The sequence below is a fragment of the Danio rerio genome, chromosome 24, assembly GCF_049306965.1.
Source record: "Danio rerio strain Tuebingen ecotype United States chromosome 24, GRCz12tu, whole genome shotgun sequence".
NCBI lineage: Eukaryota > Metazoa > Chordata > Actinopteri > Cypriniformes > Danionidae > Danio > Danio rerio.
Genome location: NC_133199.1, coordinates 37,429,540 through 37,447,765, shown reverse-complemented (window position 1 = coordinate 37,447,765; position 18,226 = coordinate 37,429,540). Strand labels below are relative to the sequence as shown.

Genomic DNA, 18,226 nt, shown 5'->3' with positions numbered 1-18,226 from the left:
CCCCCACCAGTGCCGATATACAGCCATATCGCACTGCTACGAGTGTGATATTGTGTTTATACAACAGTTTGACGGCATAATTATGTATATAAAAACAAAATCAAACATGGAGAGTCTCAAAAACCCTTTTGTATGAGGAACTACTTTCTTCCGCGTTGGATTTAAATCATAAGCTGACAGTTAGAACAGTTGAGCAAGCCTCTTTTAAACTTTAGATCTGTAGTGTCTGCTTTTTGCTGGCTGTATGTGGGCGGAATAGTACACAAAGGGTAAAGAGGCTGTAGGAGTTCTGATAATGCAGAATATCGCACGGCTATCAGCCAATCAGATTTGAGAACCAGACAGAACTGTTATATAAATATATATATATATATATATATATTTTATACAACAGTTCTGTCTGGTTCTCGAATCTGCGTTTAGCTTTTTTAGCTACATTTTAAGTAGAGTAGCTAATAGCTTAGCTCATTACATTTGTCAAGTAGCTTGTATAGTAGCTTGTAGCATATATACATATATATATATGTATATATATATATATATATATATATATATATATATATATATGTATATATATATATATATATATATATATATATATATATATATATATATATGTATATATATATATATATATATATATATATATATATATATATATATATATATATATATATATATATATATATATATATATATATATATATTTATTAACCTTTTTTCTCACCACCCCACTGGTCATTTTCAAGAGACAAAATTTTGTTGTTGGAAACTGTATTTTATATACTTAAATTTGACTTTTGCATGCTAAAAGTACTTGAGTAAGAGACATTTTATTTGATTTGGGTCATTAAAATAACTCGGACAACCAATATTATAATTTAGGTACTCTATACCTGCTGTAGTTAACCTTAAACCTAAAATAGCTTGACACAAAATAAAAACAATACCCATTCTTGTCTTAGGACATTTTTTATTGAGCAAATTTTTGAATAACAGTAAGTTCATGACATGTTAAATATGTAGTGAATCTGCTGGTTTTAAACATACAGAATAATAATTAATACAGTTATGTAACAACTATAACATTACCATTATATCTTAGGACATCTTTGATTAACTTTTTATTACCTACACCAAATGTTGACTAATGAAGGTACATCTATTACTATTTATTTTGTTAGACTACTTTATTGTCAAACCGTGTTGCATACAAATGCATTCAACAGACTTCTGACAGTGTATTGCTGTAGAGGACAAATAAAACACGAGACAGGTGTTTAGAAAGAGTATAGTTTATTTTGTTTGACCTGCAAACTTATCTAAACAAGATAAACTTTCAGAAAACAGCCCGGAAACATTATAATGCACGCGCTCGTGAATGTAACCCGCGGTTGTCTTTAATAGTCCTTCTTTGCTCAACAACTCTGCTGAAAAACAAAGCAAAACATTACAACAGTCAGACATAGAGCAAAGAGCATAGAATCACCAAGAGGCGATTTGGGAAACAGACACTAGATGACGCGACGGCCATTTTATCAACACTTTTGATAAGTGTCGTATTGTCATCTCTCAGCTTTAACGCGCTTTTTGAATTAATTAATTAAAAACAAAGCAGCTGCTTGCCATCGCGACAGCAATGAAATCCAATGGACAGCCGATCGCTAATGACCTATTGAGTGTCGCCTCTTGGTCATTCTAAGCTCTTTGCATAAAGTTAAATCATCACAGTTGCCATGGTTTCCATTTCAAACTATAGTAAACTAAAGTTTAAAACTATAGTTTAAAATAGGCGATGAGTGGGCCTCGCTGCTCCCACCCACCATAACCCTCGCAGTGAGGTCCCACTACCGGCCTCCCGTGTTTCCCTTAGGGTCCTCAGGGGTTGTTTGTTCCCTGCCTAGGGCTCAAAAGCCACCTCGCCCCACGGAGTGCACGAGAAAACCGGGCGCCAGGCCGTGCCAGTGTTCACTAGATGTAGCTCGGCGGCACATTTCGAGCAACAAACACGTAATATTCTTCGCGACATTGCGATTATGTACGCAAACTGCAAGGAACTACTGCACAGACGGGCCCGAGTGAAGCTTCACGAACCGGACTTCGTGAGATTGTCGTGGCTCCACTAGTACCGTCGGTATTGAACTCACCTTGGTCAATTACAAACAGCAACACTGAGCGAACTGACAACGCTGAGAGAGAACCGACGAGCTTTATAGGAATGCAGATGCAAATTTTTACAAGACACGTCACTGCTGTGAGTCGTTGTCATGGTGAACGCTGAAGAGAGCGCACCCCATTGGAGCACACAGGCTGGGGTATATTAGTCACGGCGAGTTGCGGTCGGCTGTGGACAAAAACGTATTAAATATTTTGAATATATATTTTCACATTTTTGGTGCTGTGTAATGTTCTGGGATGCAGTAGAATATGGAGACAGATTAATATAATTAAAGATGCGGGACATAGAACAGAAAGTGAGCCCGGCTAGGACACAACATGACTTACAAACTCCTAGTAATGGTAAGCTTTATTATACAAGACCGCCATCTAGCGGTCACATAACCTAAAAGCATGTCAGTTGCTGCTAACCACCCCCACGGCCAAAAGGTCCAGCATTTGTCCTTTTAATTATTTATGTAGTTTAATATTATATGATATATTTATAATATAATTAATATAATATATTTTTATTCAATATATATTCCCGTCACGTCTGTGTTTTTGAGGCTGTTTGGTATCCGATTGCTCAAACCACTTCAAAAGGTGATCTAGGATGCATTCCAGATGAAACTATAATAATTTTTTTAGACAAAATTTATATAAACAAAATAATTTATGACCTGGAGAAAATCTGACCTGCGCCTGAAACACCTGTATGTGCGCTTTTGCAGCCAAAATTTTAAAAACATATTTACTATATAAGCATAAAACATTCTGTAACTCTTCAGGCCTGTAGCCAGGGAGGTTCGGAAGAAAGACCCACCCCTCACTGACAAAGATCTAGAATTTGTCCCATACATGAGCTCATTCGTCCTATTTTGACTGCTATGCCATCATAATTAGTGAAAATAATGCCCAACACTGATTATAACAATAATATCCAGCAACATAAATTCATTGACTGTCCTCCACTGGATGGCACTCTAATCTCCCAAACTACTTAATTCATATTCCCTCTGGAAGTGAAAGTAAAAACAGGCAAACAAAGGGAGGAAAAATGACTCTCCTCCACAAAAACACCTCCTGATTGCACAACCTCAGCGCAGCTCTCGGCGTCTGCATTTCTCTGAAGCTCCTTATTAAAAACCGGCATTTCAGTACTGGATAAAGATGCCCGTGTTTCTGCTCTTCATGCTGGTCAGTGCTGGACTGTTTCTGGACTCGTCGGAGGCTCAGGAGGATCTCAGCAAACTTTCCGAAAACCACAGGAAAGGTGTTGAAATGGCTGTAGAGCAGATTAACTCGCACCAGACCATCAAAAGCGTTTTTCTCTTCTTCAGGAGTCTGGACAAGTCTGAAATCGACGTAAGTGACTTCATTTGACACCTTTTAAATTATACTGAGGTAAAGTTGCTGTTATATTCCTACATTCAGTTCACTTTACCATGCTGCTTTGAATATTCGGTCTGAAATACATGCAAGTCTGACTTCAAAACTACATTAGCAATATTTAATTGAACAATGTTGTATTTTGATAGTGATTGAGTGCTAATATGATTTTCGTATTTCCTTACACTTTCATTAAGTTATATTAAGAAGGTAAAAGTCTAAACATATGAATTTAAAAGCAACTTTACCCCAATTTTAATTAGAAGCCACCTTAAGTGCTTATTTAAAATGTTTTGTTTATTTTACTTATAAAACACTAACAAATATTATAGTGTTTTGTAGTAAATACTAGTGTTTTTGAGCTTCACTATTGTAATGTACTTATAGTTAAGGTAATTTTATTGTTGTTGTGGTAATAAAACGTTGTAAACATATAGTAAAATAAACAAATTAGTAACAAGTACGTTTTCTACAACTACATACACCAGTTTACTGTAGTAAAAACTAAAGTATACTACGGTATGTATCACAGATTATCAGTTTAATGTGATGTAGCATTCATTAGCAAAATGTTATATAGCTAATATACACTCACTTGTCACTTTATCAGGTACAACTTACTAGTACAAGGGCTGGACCCTCTTTTGCCTTCAGAACTGCTTTAATCCTCCATGACATAGATTAAACAAGGTCATAGTAATATTCCTCAGAGATTTAGTTCCATATTAACATGATAACATCACACAGTTGCTGCAGATTTGTCGGCTGCACATCCATGATGTGAATCTCTTGTTCCACCACATCCCAAAGGTGCTCTATCGGATTGAGATCTGGTGACTGTGGAGGCCATTTGAGTAGAGTCAACTCATTGTAATGTATAATAAGAATCCGGTCTGAGATGATTTGCGCTTTATTACATAGCACGTTTACCTGCCGGGAGTAGCCATTGGAAGATGGGTACACTAACAAACCAATATAATCTATATTTGCTGTAAATTTTGCATTAATGTCATATTACGTAATTATATATTAAATATACAGTTGCTAAAGTTAATTATAACTAACATAAATCTTTTGATTGTGGAAGTTGCATTCATTCAATGAAAATGTATTAATAACAATGTATTTTAACCCTTTAACAGCCACCATATCTGTCTGGTTGACCTTTTGTCCATACTGTAGGTTATTATTAAAAGAAAAATCAAAATTAGCTTAGAGTGGTGCCAAGAACACAATTAAACCAAAAAGAATTCTTGGAGTGGAAGTTAAAGGGTTAAAAATATGGGTTAATGCTTAGACATGTTAAAGCTTGAATTCCATGATGAATCGCATTATAATCTGGTTTGTTGTAGGGTGGATTTGGTGTGAGTTATCCTTTTCATCACTTTAACCTGAAAGCCACCAGATGCCCTAAAGGAACTAAAGATCCAAACCCGACTAAATGTGCTTTCAGAAATGACAGGGTAAGTTGCTACAGAATTGAATAAATTGAAATGACTTTAATAGATTTTTCTTGCAGTTATATTGTGTAAAATGTGTAATGTATATAAAGAGCACTAGTGTGTTTCTAAAAGTATTCTGTTGTTTCTTTATATATTTAATCTTGCCTACATTTGAAGAATATTTTTTTAAAGGGATAGTTCACCCAAATTAGAAAATTCTGTCATTTACTCACCATTCACTGGTCTAAAAACATGTTTGAGTTTCTTTCTTCTGTTGAACACAAAAATAATATATTTCCAATAATATTAAAAACCTGTAACCGTTGCCTTTCATAGTATTTGTTTTTTCTACTATGGAAGTCAAAGGTTACTGGTTGCTAACATTTTTAAAAATATCTTTTTTTAATCTATTTTTTTTTGCAAAATAGAAACTCATAAAGGTTTGAAACCAAAATTTTCATTTTTGGTGGTGAACTATCCCTTTAATATTGTTAAAGGGACAGTTCACCCCACCAAAAATATTGTGTCAGCATTTATTCACCCATCACTCATCAGAAACCTGTTTTGAGTTTTTTTTTTTTCATAGAACACGAAGATATTTTGAAAGATATTCAAAATTGTTGACCATTGACTTCAATAGCATTTGTTTTTCCTACAATGGAAGTCAATGGTTACCGGTTTCTAACATTCTTCAAAATATCTTCTTTGGCAAAAGAGAAACTCTTAAAGGTTTGTAACCACTTAAGATCAAATAAACAGTAAGTAAATGTATTTTTTTTTTTGAACTATCCCTTTAATATTGTTAAAGGTTTACCCAAAAATGTAAATACTGTGGTCATTTAATTACCCTTCACTTGTCAAAAACATGTTTGAGTTTCTTTCATCCATTAAACACAAAAAAAGATAAAAAAAAAAATATTGGAAACCGGTTACCATTGACTTCCATTTGTTTTTCCTACTATGGAAGTCAATTGTTACCAGTTTCTAACATTCTTCAAAATATCTACTTTGGCAAAAGAGAAACTCTTAAAGCTTTGGAATTGCTTGAGTGAGTAAATTGTCATTTTTTGTGGTGAACTATCCCTTTAATAATGTTAAAGGAACAGTTCAACCACAAAAAAATAATAATTCTGTCAGCATTTACTCACCCTTCATTCAACATAAACCTGTTTGAGTTTCTTTCTTCCGTAGAACACAAAAGAAGATATTAAAATATTGGAAACCGATAACCATTAACTTTCATAGCATTTGTTTTTCCTACTATGGAAGTCGATGGTTACCGGTTACCAACATTCTTCAGAATATCTTCTTTTGCAGAATAGAAACTCATAAATGTTTGAAACCACTTGAGGGTGAGTAAATTTTCATTCTGTGTTTGTGAACTCTCCCCTTTAAAAAACATTTATTATTAATGGTCATAAATTGATGAGAACTTTTTAGCCATAGTTTTGAGAAAAGTTTTGAGCCGAGTCTGAAATGTGTTGATATGAATGTAATTGATGAAATGAGTTGATATGAATGCGATGGATAATAGTCATAATATTGATCATCTGTTTGCAGCCTCTGATTGACTGTGGGATCTGCTATAAGATCTACAATGGAGAGATACAGAATGAACCGAAGCCGTACATCCACTGCATTCACAAACCACAGCTCACACAGGTCATTCACCCCACATCACTGTAAACATTGCACAGTGACATTTCAGCATTTACAAACAGATTTTTGAACTATTGGACTTGATTTTGTTGTCATTTTTCACAAAGTTTATGATTATACGATACTGAAGCATTTAGCTTAACTTGGGCTTGGTTTGTTTACGTTTTAAAGACAAACCGAAATCTGAAACATTTGATGCAATTCAGACAAGGGTTGCATTTTCAAGGAAACAATGTTGTGCAAACTTGAATAATCATTTCCTGGAAATCAGGTCCCATGTTCAGTTATTCTGTGCAATGAAAACATTTTGGAAAAATGTGACTCCAATGTTAGATTTAGGAAACATTCTTAAGAAGAAATTTATTTTAAGTACCATTTTCTAACTTCAGAAAAAAAATTAAAGAATATTTTTATAATATTTTAGATTTTTTTTAATCCTCTTAAAGCAGGGGTGTCAAACTCAATTCCTGGAGGGCCGAAGCCCTGCACAGTTTAGTTCCAACCCTGCCCCAACACACTTACCTGTAGGTTTCAAACAAGCCTGAAGGACTCAATTAGTTTGATCAGGTGTGTTTAATTAGGGTTGGAACTGAACTGTGCAGAGCTGCGGCCCTTTTGGAAATGAGTTTGACACCTGTGTCTTAAAGGGATAGTTCACCCAAAACTTTATATTCACTTACAGCAGTAACACATAGAGACACATGAAGATCTTCTTTTGTTATTAATAAAAGAAAGAAAGTCAAACATGTTTTTGAACAAGATAAGGTTACAAAATGTTAAAGGTTAAAAAATTTACATTTTTTTGGATGAACTTTTTTTTTGGATAATCAAAGGGTAATATTATTATTTAGTTGTAGTAAGGCAACACTTTACTTGAATGGGTGTTCATGAAGAAAACTTTATAATCATTACATGACACACCTGAATGAGTTTTTTCATGCTTATAACAACTGTCTCTTTAGTATTATTCACTCGTTTATGACACATTATATGCAAAGATAGCATTGTTTGTTACGACAACTTGACATGAGTAAATACATCACAAGCTGTTTTTGTCTGTCATGACAACTGCACATTACCAAGATAACAAAACTTGTCATAAATCTGTCATAAGCATGATAAAACATAAACATCAGCCAAATATTCTTCTGTTCTGACAAAGATTGACAAAGAAACATTAAGAAAGCTTATTTATTCAGCTTTTCTGTGATCTCTTAATCTCATTGTAAATTATTACCTATGACTTGTTTTGGTGCAGGGTCACAAATAAGATTTATTTGAATGTATTTTCTTTATTAGTGTATTATAAGAAAACCATCATACTGTAAATGAAATCGTTCTCAATATATTTGAACGGAAATGCATATTTAATGTTTGTTTTGATGGTAATCAGTGAATAATAACTATTATTTTTATCATTTCAGGACTTGTTGAATACGAGAATTGATCACTGCAAAAAAATGAGCTACACTAATGGATCTCCATCTCTCCTAGCAGCGATAAAGCCGTAGAAGATCACATCGTATTTCTTTAATGTCACTTTTTAAAGAACCGATTTTGATGTATTCAGTAATACTGTAGGCATCTTTGCATTGTACATCATCATTTCAATACAGATTTTTTACTGTGCATCTTAGATTAGTGGCAGTAGTTATTATGAGTGCCATTTATTTGTTTTGTTTCAATAATCAGAATGTTTAATTAGTATTCAATAGGACACTAATCATTAAAAATGTAATAGTATGAATTTTTTATGTTGGACAAGGTTAAACAAGAATGTGTTTTTAAGTCCTTACTTTTTCATTTATTATTCATGCTAACATTAAAATTAGCCTGTTTTATGTTTTTCTCAATGATTCTCTTGATTCATGCATCGGGTATTGTTAGTAAATGAAGGTATTTCTTAGATTTTTCTTTCAACCTTAAGGTAAACGGGTTCAGAAATGAACACCTTTCAAGAAAAAAAGGAGGAAATGTGTTATCCAGCCCTAAATATTGTGCCTTTTTATGATGCTTTGTAAAAAAAAAAAAAAAAAAAAAAAATATATATATATATATATATATATATATATATATATATATATATATATATATATATATATATATATTCAAACTAATAAAATAGGTGACGCAGTAGGTAGTGCTGTCACCTCACAGCAAGAAGGTCGCTGGTTCGAGCCGAAAAGAAAATGAATGAGTGAATAAAATATTTATACAACATATTGTGCCTTACAATGTTTTATCATTTTTTTTAATAAAAATATTATGTATATATGATGTATACACAAATATATAAATTAGGTATTATATAAATATTTACAGTTATATAGAATTATTAAAATTCATTTATTCATTCCAATGTATCTCATGTCTTTGGACTGTGGGGGAAACCAGAGCACCCGGAGGAATGACCTTCTTGCTGTGTGGCGAGTCTGGCGACAGCACTACCTACTGTGCCACTGTGTCGCCAATTTTTAAAATGATAAAAAATAATCTATTAGAAATGTAAAATATAAAATAATAATAAATAGTCAGAATTATAAGACCCCCTTTGATTTTTTTTTAAACTTTTTAAAATATTTCTTAAAATTAAGCAAGGAAATGTTCACAGTAACTCTGATAATATTTTTCTTCTGGAGAAAGTCTTATTTGTTTTATTTCAGCTAAAATAAAAGCAGCTTTTAATTTTTTTTTAAAACCATTTTAAGGTCAATTATTAGTCCCTTTAAGCTATATATATATATATTCGATAGTCTACAGAATTATACAATGACTTGCCTAATTACCCTAATCGGCCTAGTTAATCTAATTAACCTAGTTAAGCCTTTAAACGTCACTTTAAGCTGTATAGAAGTGTCTTGAAAAATATCTAGTCAAATATTATTTACTGTCATCATGGCAAAGATAAAATAAATCAGTTATTAGAAATGAGCTATTAAAACTATGTTTTAATCTGCTCTCCATTAAACAGAAGTTGGGGAAAAAAATTAACGGGGGCTAATAATTTAGGGGGCTAATAATCCTGACTTCAACTGTATATTTGAGTTGCCTTATTTGGTTTTACAGTACTCAGTTGGTTTGAGTTCTCTTTATTTATTGGGTTTTACTGTGCTTAAATTGCTTTGTTTACTCAAATGGATTAAGTTCACTGTACTCAGATTAGTTTTTGAACTTAAATGTTTTTTTAAAAACAAGTAATAATAAAATTTGGGTTTTTTTTCCAAAACAAAGAGTGATAACATTTTGAGCTTTGATTTATTCCCCTAAAATACATTAGATTAAATTCTAATGTTATGTTAATGGTATAAAGTCAACGCTTATCATAATGAGCATTACCTTCCTAAATGTAACTGCAGTTTGTTTTCATTCATTATTGTAGCAATACCAAATACAGCTTCACTCAGACACAAACCATCTCTTCCAGCACTTTTTCAATCTTAATTAACGAGGCTGATTTGACCGTAAATTGCTATGACAGCTCAGAGCATCATTTATAAAATGTAACAATAACAAGAGACATTTTTAGCCAGGCATTTGTTTATCCCTTGGCTGAACTGTTGCACTTTTGTAAGTGTTTGCTGGCATCATGTCCGGGTCATTCAGTTCTCACTTTGGAGGTTTGTGTGTTCTGTCTAATTACAAAGAAAGTGGACTAGGGTTTGTGTGAAAAAATACAGAGAATGTATCAAAATATTAATTATATTAGATAAAAAAAAAAGAATTGCATGCATGTTTGCAACTATAACTAAATGCATCTTTATTTTGTATGTATATTGAAATGTTGGTGCTTCCACTACATTGCATGACTTTTATAATGAAATTAAACATGTATACATTGTTCAGTGTTTGGTCAGAACCACGGACAGCACCTTTCTGCAAACCTAAATGACTTTAAATAACAAGTTAGTATATTCCCGAGTCATTTGATCTTTCTTTTCATTCATCAAACAGGCTTTTTCAGTTCTTTTAATAGATTAACTTCAACTGATATCATAATTATACTTGAAGATTCTTAAATTTCTCTGTAGACAAGAAAACAGTGATGGTTATTATACTGAGAAAAGATTATATGCAGCACATGTACTGTGCACAACTAAATATAAATTGTAAAATAGTTTATAATTTGAAAAAAAACAGCCTTCTTCTGCGAGTATATTTTATATCTGTGATCAAATGCTGAATTTGTAGCACCATTATATCAGTTTTGGGTGACACGGTGGCTCAGTGGTTAGCACTGTTGCCTCACAGCAAAAAGGTTGCTGGTTCGAGTCCCTGCTGGACCAGTTGGCGTTTCTGTGTGGAGTTTGCATGTTTTTCCTGTGTTGGTGTGGGTTTCCTCTGGATGCTCCGGTTTCAAGTCCAAAGACATGCACTATGGGTGAATTGAATAAGCTGAATTGGCTGTATGTGTGTGAATGAGTGTTGTTTCCCAGTAATGGATTGTGGCTGAAAGGGCATCCGCTGTTTAAAACATATGCTGGATAAGTTGGTGGTTCATTCTGCTGTGGTGACGCCTGATTAATGAAAGAACTAAGCTAAAGGAAAATGAATGAACGAATTATATAAGTTTTCAGTGTCAAGTGATCCTTCAGAAATCATCCTAATATGTGGATTTTAAGCTCAAGGAACATTTCTTATCATAATCTAATCAAACACAGTTTAAGATATTTTATTAAATGCCTTTAATGTAAAATATTGAAACCACCTTGTAAAAATATGTACAACTAAAGTATCAGTTTATTAGTTTACAATTTGTAGCCTACTAAAAACGTATTGTGATTAAATGACTTGTTTTAGGTATGCCTGACAAGAATTTTTATATATATAAACTACTGAGTGTACTAACTTCGACACTGCACGACATTTTAGTCACTGTATTTCGGAAATTGTAGTCAAAATGAGTGATAGTCGTTCATTTTCTGTTCATTCAGAGGAACTATAATGTAATTTAAAGCTGTAGCTAACATTTCTAACTGCTTGCTAACGTTACTCTCTTTATGTATTTAACACATAGATACGTAGTCATTTTACAAAGACAATAATTTGTCTAAAACATCGTGATTTTCTCTGTTTGATTCGGAAGAGAAAATCTTTTGTGTATTTATTTACCTTTTTCAACAGTCGTGTTGTCTCTGCTGATTACGGTAATCTGTGTGCCAACAGTTGCACTCGGCGTGTTTGTGTGTCGTTTCAAAGCGGTAAACTGCTGTATGAGAGGACATTTTATTTTTAAACTATTTTAACAGCTATTATTCTGAATATGCAAAAACATTTTCTTTTCTTCTTGATTTGATGGAATATTAAAAATATATACGACATCAGTTGTTCCTGACAGGAGATAATGTCAGTGGACTATCGCGAAACAGCGCGTCATTTCAACGCTCTTCTTCTGAGGTTCTTTTACCGAGGCGCGACGACTGTTTTACCGTGTTCTTGTGGCATATAATGACCATGTCAGTCCCGGAGAGAAACTCTGGATCCGAGGAGAAAGAAGAGGAGAGCGAGGATGAGAGTGAAATCGTGGAGGAGAGTCCCTGCGGCCGCTGGCAGAAGAGAAAAGAGCAGGTATGTGCCAATTCATCATTGTCCGTGTCCCAAATCATCAGCTAATTATCACAAGTGTACATGATTTTAGTGTGATACCTAAAATATGATGCAGAAGTAGGCAGGGCACATTGTAACGTTATGGTGACCATCACATTGATGCCATGGCATGCTGTCTGTGTGGACATAGATGCTGTATATCTCACCCAAAAAATCCCTAAAATGCTTTCTGTATAGCAAAAACACAACACACCCCTAGGTAAGCTAAATTATGAGTAAGTGGGCAGATCATTGTAATTCCCTAGGTAGTAAGCTCACTGCAAAGCACAAAAACATGCTGTCTAGGTGATAAGCTAGTTAGACAGCTCATATGATGCAGAAGTAGGCAGGGAACATTGTAGGGTGAACATCACTGATGCCATTGCATGCTGCCCATGTAGGTAAATTGCAAAAAAATCCCCAAAATGCTGTCTGTATAAAGATAACACACCCCTCCTAGGTAGCTTCTTACTGTGTAGGTAGGCAATTTGCAGATATGGGCACAAAATTATGAGTAAGTGGGCAGATCAGTGTAACTCCCTAGGTAGTAAGCTCACTGCAAAGCAAAAAAACATGCTGTCTAGGTGATAATTCTTTCTCTTAGTCGACTTTCTATGATGTACAGGTAAGCATATCATCCTTTTAATGGACTAGGATGCTGTTTATTTAAAAATATAGGTTATAGCTACAATTGACACTTGCTGAGGGACAGTTTTATCGGCTGTGTTTCACTTATCAGCCCATGATCACAAATGTGCATGATTTCAATGTGATACCTAAAAATATTTAAACAGTTCACAACGAGGGAGATGCCGGCAGGGCACATTGTAGGTTCACCATCACTAGGATGCAATGCTGTCTATGTAGGCAGCTCACAATCATTCCAAAAAACACTGTGAATGTAGTAAGCACACTCTTATAGCACCTTTGCTGTAGGCAACTTGTAAATGTAATTACTGACAAAAATGATGTCTAAGTCGGCAGTTTCTTGAAATTCCCTATTTTTAGCTCACTGTAAATCATAAAACATGCTGTCTAGGTGATAAGTTAGACAGCTCGCATAATACCGAAGTAGGCAGGGGACATTGTAGGGTGACCATCACTATGATACCATTGCATGCTGCCTATGTAGGTAAATTGCAAAAAATCCCCCAAATGCTGTCTGTATAAAGATAACACACCCCTCCTAGGTAGCTTCTTACTGTGTAGGTAGTAGGGTTGGGCATCTAAGCTATAATGCCGATCCGATACGCATCTCGATACAAAGAATACGATCCGATATATTAGCGATACATTTGTGACATATTGCGATGCAACACGATACGATGCGATATTTCAGCACTAACTAATTAGATCAAGTTTATGAGATGATGTGAAAGAGGAAGCTGTGCCATTGAATGAGTTTGATTATTTATTAACCAAGCAAAACCAAGACTTTTTTTACAAACTGGCTCTTCTCTCAGAGCCAGAGTGTCAGTTTACAGTAGAGGGCCATTTTAGAACATATAGCACATATTATTTCAGTATTTTCAAGATAAACAGAATGTATAAGTGCAATATATATTAAAATATATATATATTTGCACTCTTTCAACATAAATAAATTTAGCATTGCACAACAAGAATTGTGATTTAACTTTTCAACTATGAAAACAAGTTTTACAAAGATATATTTTGCCACTGAATATTCAAAACTTAAGGTCATGAACTAGCAGTGTTATGCTGCTTTGAAACATCACTGTCACTGTAAACAACAGGCTGATAAAAATATAACAAACCAGCAATCTTCTTGCTGTGAGGTGGTCAAACTACCCACTGTGCCACCGTGACACCCAATTATTTTTATCATTATTATTATTAATATTATTATTATTATTATAATTAAATAAAAATTAACAGGAGGAGGTGTTTAAAACTTTCGTTCTCCGTGACACTAGGCTGAATATCTTTGCAGATGAACAATGCAATAGCATTCGTTATTGGCGTAGAGCGAGCAGAACTGTTGCGCACGGAAAAAAAAACTTGCAATGCTTTTCTCACCACTTTTGGAGCTGGTTGAAGCAGTGCGAAAGCCGGGGATGCAGAAACACTGGAAGATGCTTTCACAACAACACCGTGGCGCTGCTTCAAGTGAGATTTCAGATTAGTCGTACTGCCCGCGTATTTTACAGATGCGCGGCACATTTTGCAAATTGCATCTGTCCTGTCATGTCGTCCATCCTTAAATCCATAATGTTGCCATACTTTAGATTTAAAACTCAGTGGGGAATAAAATGTTTGTTTTGCTTCTCGCGCTTTCTGAGGGCGCTCCACTAGCTTCATCCGCACACCTGATACACTGAGTTGTAGTGTGTGCACATCCGCAAATCCGTTGCTAAGGCTTACTTTATGTAGGTCGATTAAATTATGCGCCAAAAACAAGTTGACAACACTTGTTAATAAATAAAAAATACATTCTATATTAAAAATATAAGCTGTATCTCGGAAAAATCGATGCATCTCGCAAAAACCGATGCATCTCGATTTGCTTCCAAAATTTCATTCATCCTCTGCTGCTCAACCGATGCACTCGCATCGTGCACGCGCATGACCGCGTATCGATACATATCGGTTAATCTTCCCATCCCTAGTAGGTAGGCAATTTGCAGATATGGGCACAAAATTATGAGTAAGTGGGCTGATCAGTGTAACTCCCTAGTTAGTAAGCTCACTGCAAAGCACAAATCATGATGTCTAGGTGGTAAGCTTACTCTTAGTCAACTTTTTATAATGTACAGGTAAGCAAATTTGGGACAGCTCTTTTTAATGGACTAGAGTGCAGCTTATTTAATAATATAGGTTATTGCTACGAGTGACACTCACTGAGGGACAGTTTTATATCGGCTGTGTTTCACTTATCAGCCCATGATCACAAATGTGCATGATTTCAGTGTAATACCTAAAAATATTTAAACAGTTCACACAATGATGGAGATGCCGGCAGGGCACATTGTAGGTTCACCATCACTAGGATGCAATGCTGTCTATGTAGGCAGCTCACAATCATTCCAAAAAACACTGTGAATGTAGTAAGCACACTCTTATAGGTAGCACCTTTGCTGTAGGCAACTTGTAAATGTAATTACTGACACAAATCATGTCTAAGTCGGCAGTTTCTTGAAATTCCCTATAGTAAGCTCACTGAAAATCATAAAACATGCTGTCTAGGTGATAAATTAGACAGCTCGCATAATACAGAAGTAGGCAGGGGACATTGTAGGGTGACCATCACTATGATGCCATGGCATGCTGTCTGTGTAGGAATCTCACAAAACTTTCCTAAATGATGTCTGTAGTAGTAAAGACAACTCACTCCTCATAGGTAGCTTCTTATGGTGAATGTAAGGTAGGCAATTTGCAGGTATGGGCAAAAATTTATAAGTAAGTGGGCAATTCAATGCAATTCCCTAGGTAGTAAGCTCACTGCAAAGCACGAAATATACTGTCTAGGTGATAAGCTAGTTAGCCAGGTAATAGGGTTCTGAAGTAGGCAGGGCACTTTGTAGGGTGAACATCACTATGATGCCATGGCATGCTGTCTATGTAGGTATCTCACGGAAATTGCCTAAATGATGTCTGTAAAGACACACTCCAAGGTAGCTTCTTGTGGTGTAGGTAGCGCAAACATTGGCAAAAGAATTATGAGTAAGTGGGCAGATCAGTGTTATTCCCTAGGTAGTAAGTTCACTTCAAAGCACAAAACATGCTGTCTAGGTGATAAGCTAGTGAGACAGCTCATATAATACAGAAGTAGACAGGGAACATTGTAGAGTGAACATCACTATGATGCCATGGCATGCTGTGTTTTGTGTAGTTATCTCACAAAACTTTCCTAAATGATGTCTGTTGTAGTAAAGACAACTCACTCCTCCTATATCTAGCTTCTTATGGTGGATGTAAGGTAGGCAATTTACAGGTATGGGCAAAAATTTACGATTATGTGGGCAGTTCATTGTAATTCCCTAGGTAGTAAGCTCACTGCAAACTACAAAGCATGCTGTTTAGGTGATAAGTTAGTTAGACAGCTCATATAATGCAGAAGTCGGGAGATCACATTGTATGGTGACCATCACTATGATGCCGTGGCATGCTGCAGCTGTCTGTGTAGGTATCTTACAAAACTTTATGCCTGTTTTTTTTTGGTATAATTGTAGACAACGTATTATATAGTGGTTCGATATTATCACCAAAATGCTGTATTATTACTAAAAGTGTGCAGCTTTTATAGTTCCCAAAAGTGCAGCCTAAAGCTTCATATGACTTAAGTGATGGAGAAAATTATTTATGAGCAGATTGAAAATAATTTTTTAAAACATGACATTTTGTATGAGTTTCAATCGGGTTTTAGGAAAAATCATTCTACTGATTCAACTATTTTATATTTAACCGATTCTATAAAGAGAGATATGGATAAATGGAAGTTGAGTTGGGATGGTTTTGTTAGACCTACAAATAGCTTTCGATACAGTTGACCACGGCATATTGCTTTTAAAAGTAAAAGCAATGGGTTTTGGAAACTTGGCCTGTAAATGGATAAAATCTTACCTTGAAAACAGAAGGCAAATAGTAGATTTAAATGGAGTATTATCAGATTATTCACCCATCACTTATGGGGTTCCACAAGGCAGTGTTTTATGTCCGTTGCTTTTTTTAATATACAGCATATTAATGATTTGAAAATGGCTTGTTCAAATAAGCTTTTGTTATATGCGGATGATGCAACTATAATTGTGTCTCATGAGAGGAGGGAATTTATTGAAAATGAAATAAGTAAACAAATTGAATAAGTCTCTAAATGGTTTTGTCTTAATAAATTGTCCTTACATTTGGGTAAAACGGAATTTATTTTATTTGGTTCAGCTGCGAAATTAAGAAAATGTGTCGGGGCAAAGATAAAAGTAGGGGATCAAATTATTACTCCAAAACAGCTAGTGAAACACCTAGGTTGCATTTTAGACAGTAATTTGACAGGTGAAAAGATGGCTGTTTTAGTCCATTCACAAATTTGTTCTAGAATTAAGTTTTTAGCAAGACAGGCAGTGCTCCTAGATACCCAAACTCTAAAAAATTAAGCTAGTGCATTAGTGCAGCCCAATGACTGTAAAAAATATGGACGACGCGACAGCCCCTTTTCCCATTGAACGCCTTGAGGGCAAAACGCCTGCTTGACGGGCACAAACTGTCGCAAAAGACTGCTGAAATTGGAGCCTTGACATGCGCAGAAGGATTGTCTAATGGAGCCAGAGGAGGAGCCGCGAAAATGAGCGGAGCCGAGCTTCCAACCAAACGCTTTATGTAAAGTCAACTACGCCCCCCGAACTTCTCAGCATGCGTTTGCTGTCATATCAACACAAATGAATGTAATAACGTTAACAAATATGAGGGTTTTATATATTCAATCGCGCCAGCTCCGGGCCGCAGCGCATAACCTACTCGCGGCGTCGCGGGCTGATTCCGGCTCACATGCGGCAGCGCCGGCTCGCTTGGCCGCCGCATCTGGCTCGATTGACTCGGGCTGGAATCGGGCAGTGAGTCCAGGCATCCGGAGTAGGTCCAGCAGAGGTAGTCAGTCTGAGCTCTGAGGGGTAAGTCTCCGGCAGGCGAGAATCTAGCCGGAACTGGCCCGAGTGTATTTTGCTATCTGGGTGGTTAGGCATGTATCAGCAAACTAATAAAGCCTGAAAAAAGCCCTGACCTTAGCGAATAAACAGTGTTCCACCAGGATCATGTATGTCAGAAACTGTAGTTTACTGCTGAACTCATTTTGTCATGGTAAAATAACACAGAAATCGAATAAAAACACTTCAGTCTCCTGCCGAAGCTCAGACGCGCTGCTTTGAGAAACTGTCAATCACAACTGTCAATCACGATGACACGCCCAGCAATAAATTACTGCTAAAAACAAACTGTTTACAAAAATGAAGATCTGCACCTATTTCAGCACAATAACCATT

The 18,226-nt window shown here is 35.3% G+C and overlaps 2 protein-coding genes across 8 annotated transcripts in view; both read left to right on the top strand.

The window, feature by feature from the left end:
• Window positions 1-3,267: 3,267 nt before the first annotated feature.
• Window positions 3,268-8,527, top strand: zgc:195173. Its single transcript, NM_001128775.1, has 4 exons — window positions 3,268-3,525; window positions 4,902-5,012; window positions 6,552-6,653; window positions 8,075-8,527. The coding sequence occupies exons 1-4, from the start codon at window positions 3,331-3,333 to the stop codon at window positions 8,159-8,161; spliced, it is 495 nt and encodes a 164-aa protein (NP_001122247.1). The 5' UTR covers window positions 3,268-3,330; the 3' UTR covers window positions 8,162-8,527.
• A 3,251-nt stretch (window positions 8,528-11,778) lies between these two features.
• The window catches only part of nrbp2b (nuclear receptor binding protein 2b), a 53,543-nt gene continuing 47,095 nt past the window's right edge, over window positions 11,779-18,226 (top strand). For 6 of the 7 annotated variants that reach the window (XR_012399156.1, XR_012399154.1, XR_012399155.1 and 3 more), the window contains exon 1: window positions 11,779-12,215. Coding sequence is in view for 2 of the 7 variants with exons in the window: in XM_021470195.3 (XP_021325870.1) it covers window positions 12,096-12,215 (120 nt within the window). In the remaining 5 variants the exon portion in view is untranslated. The remainder of the gene's footprint in view (window positions 12,216-18,226) is intronic. The other variant, NM_001130617.2, reaches the window with a different exon arrangement.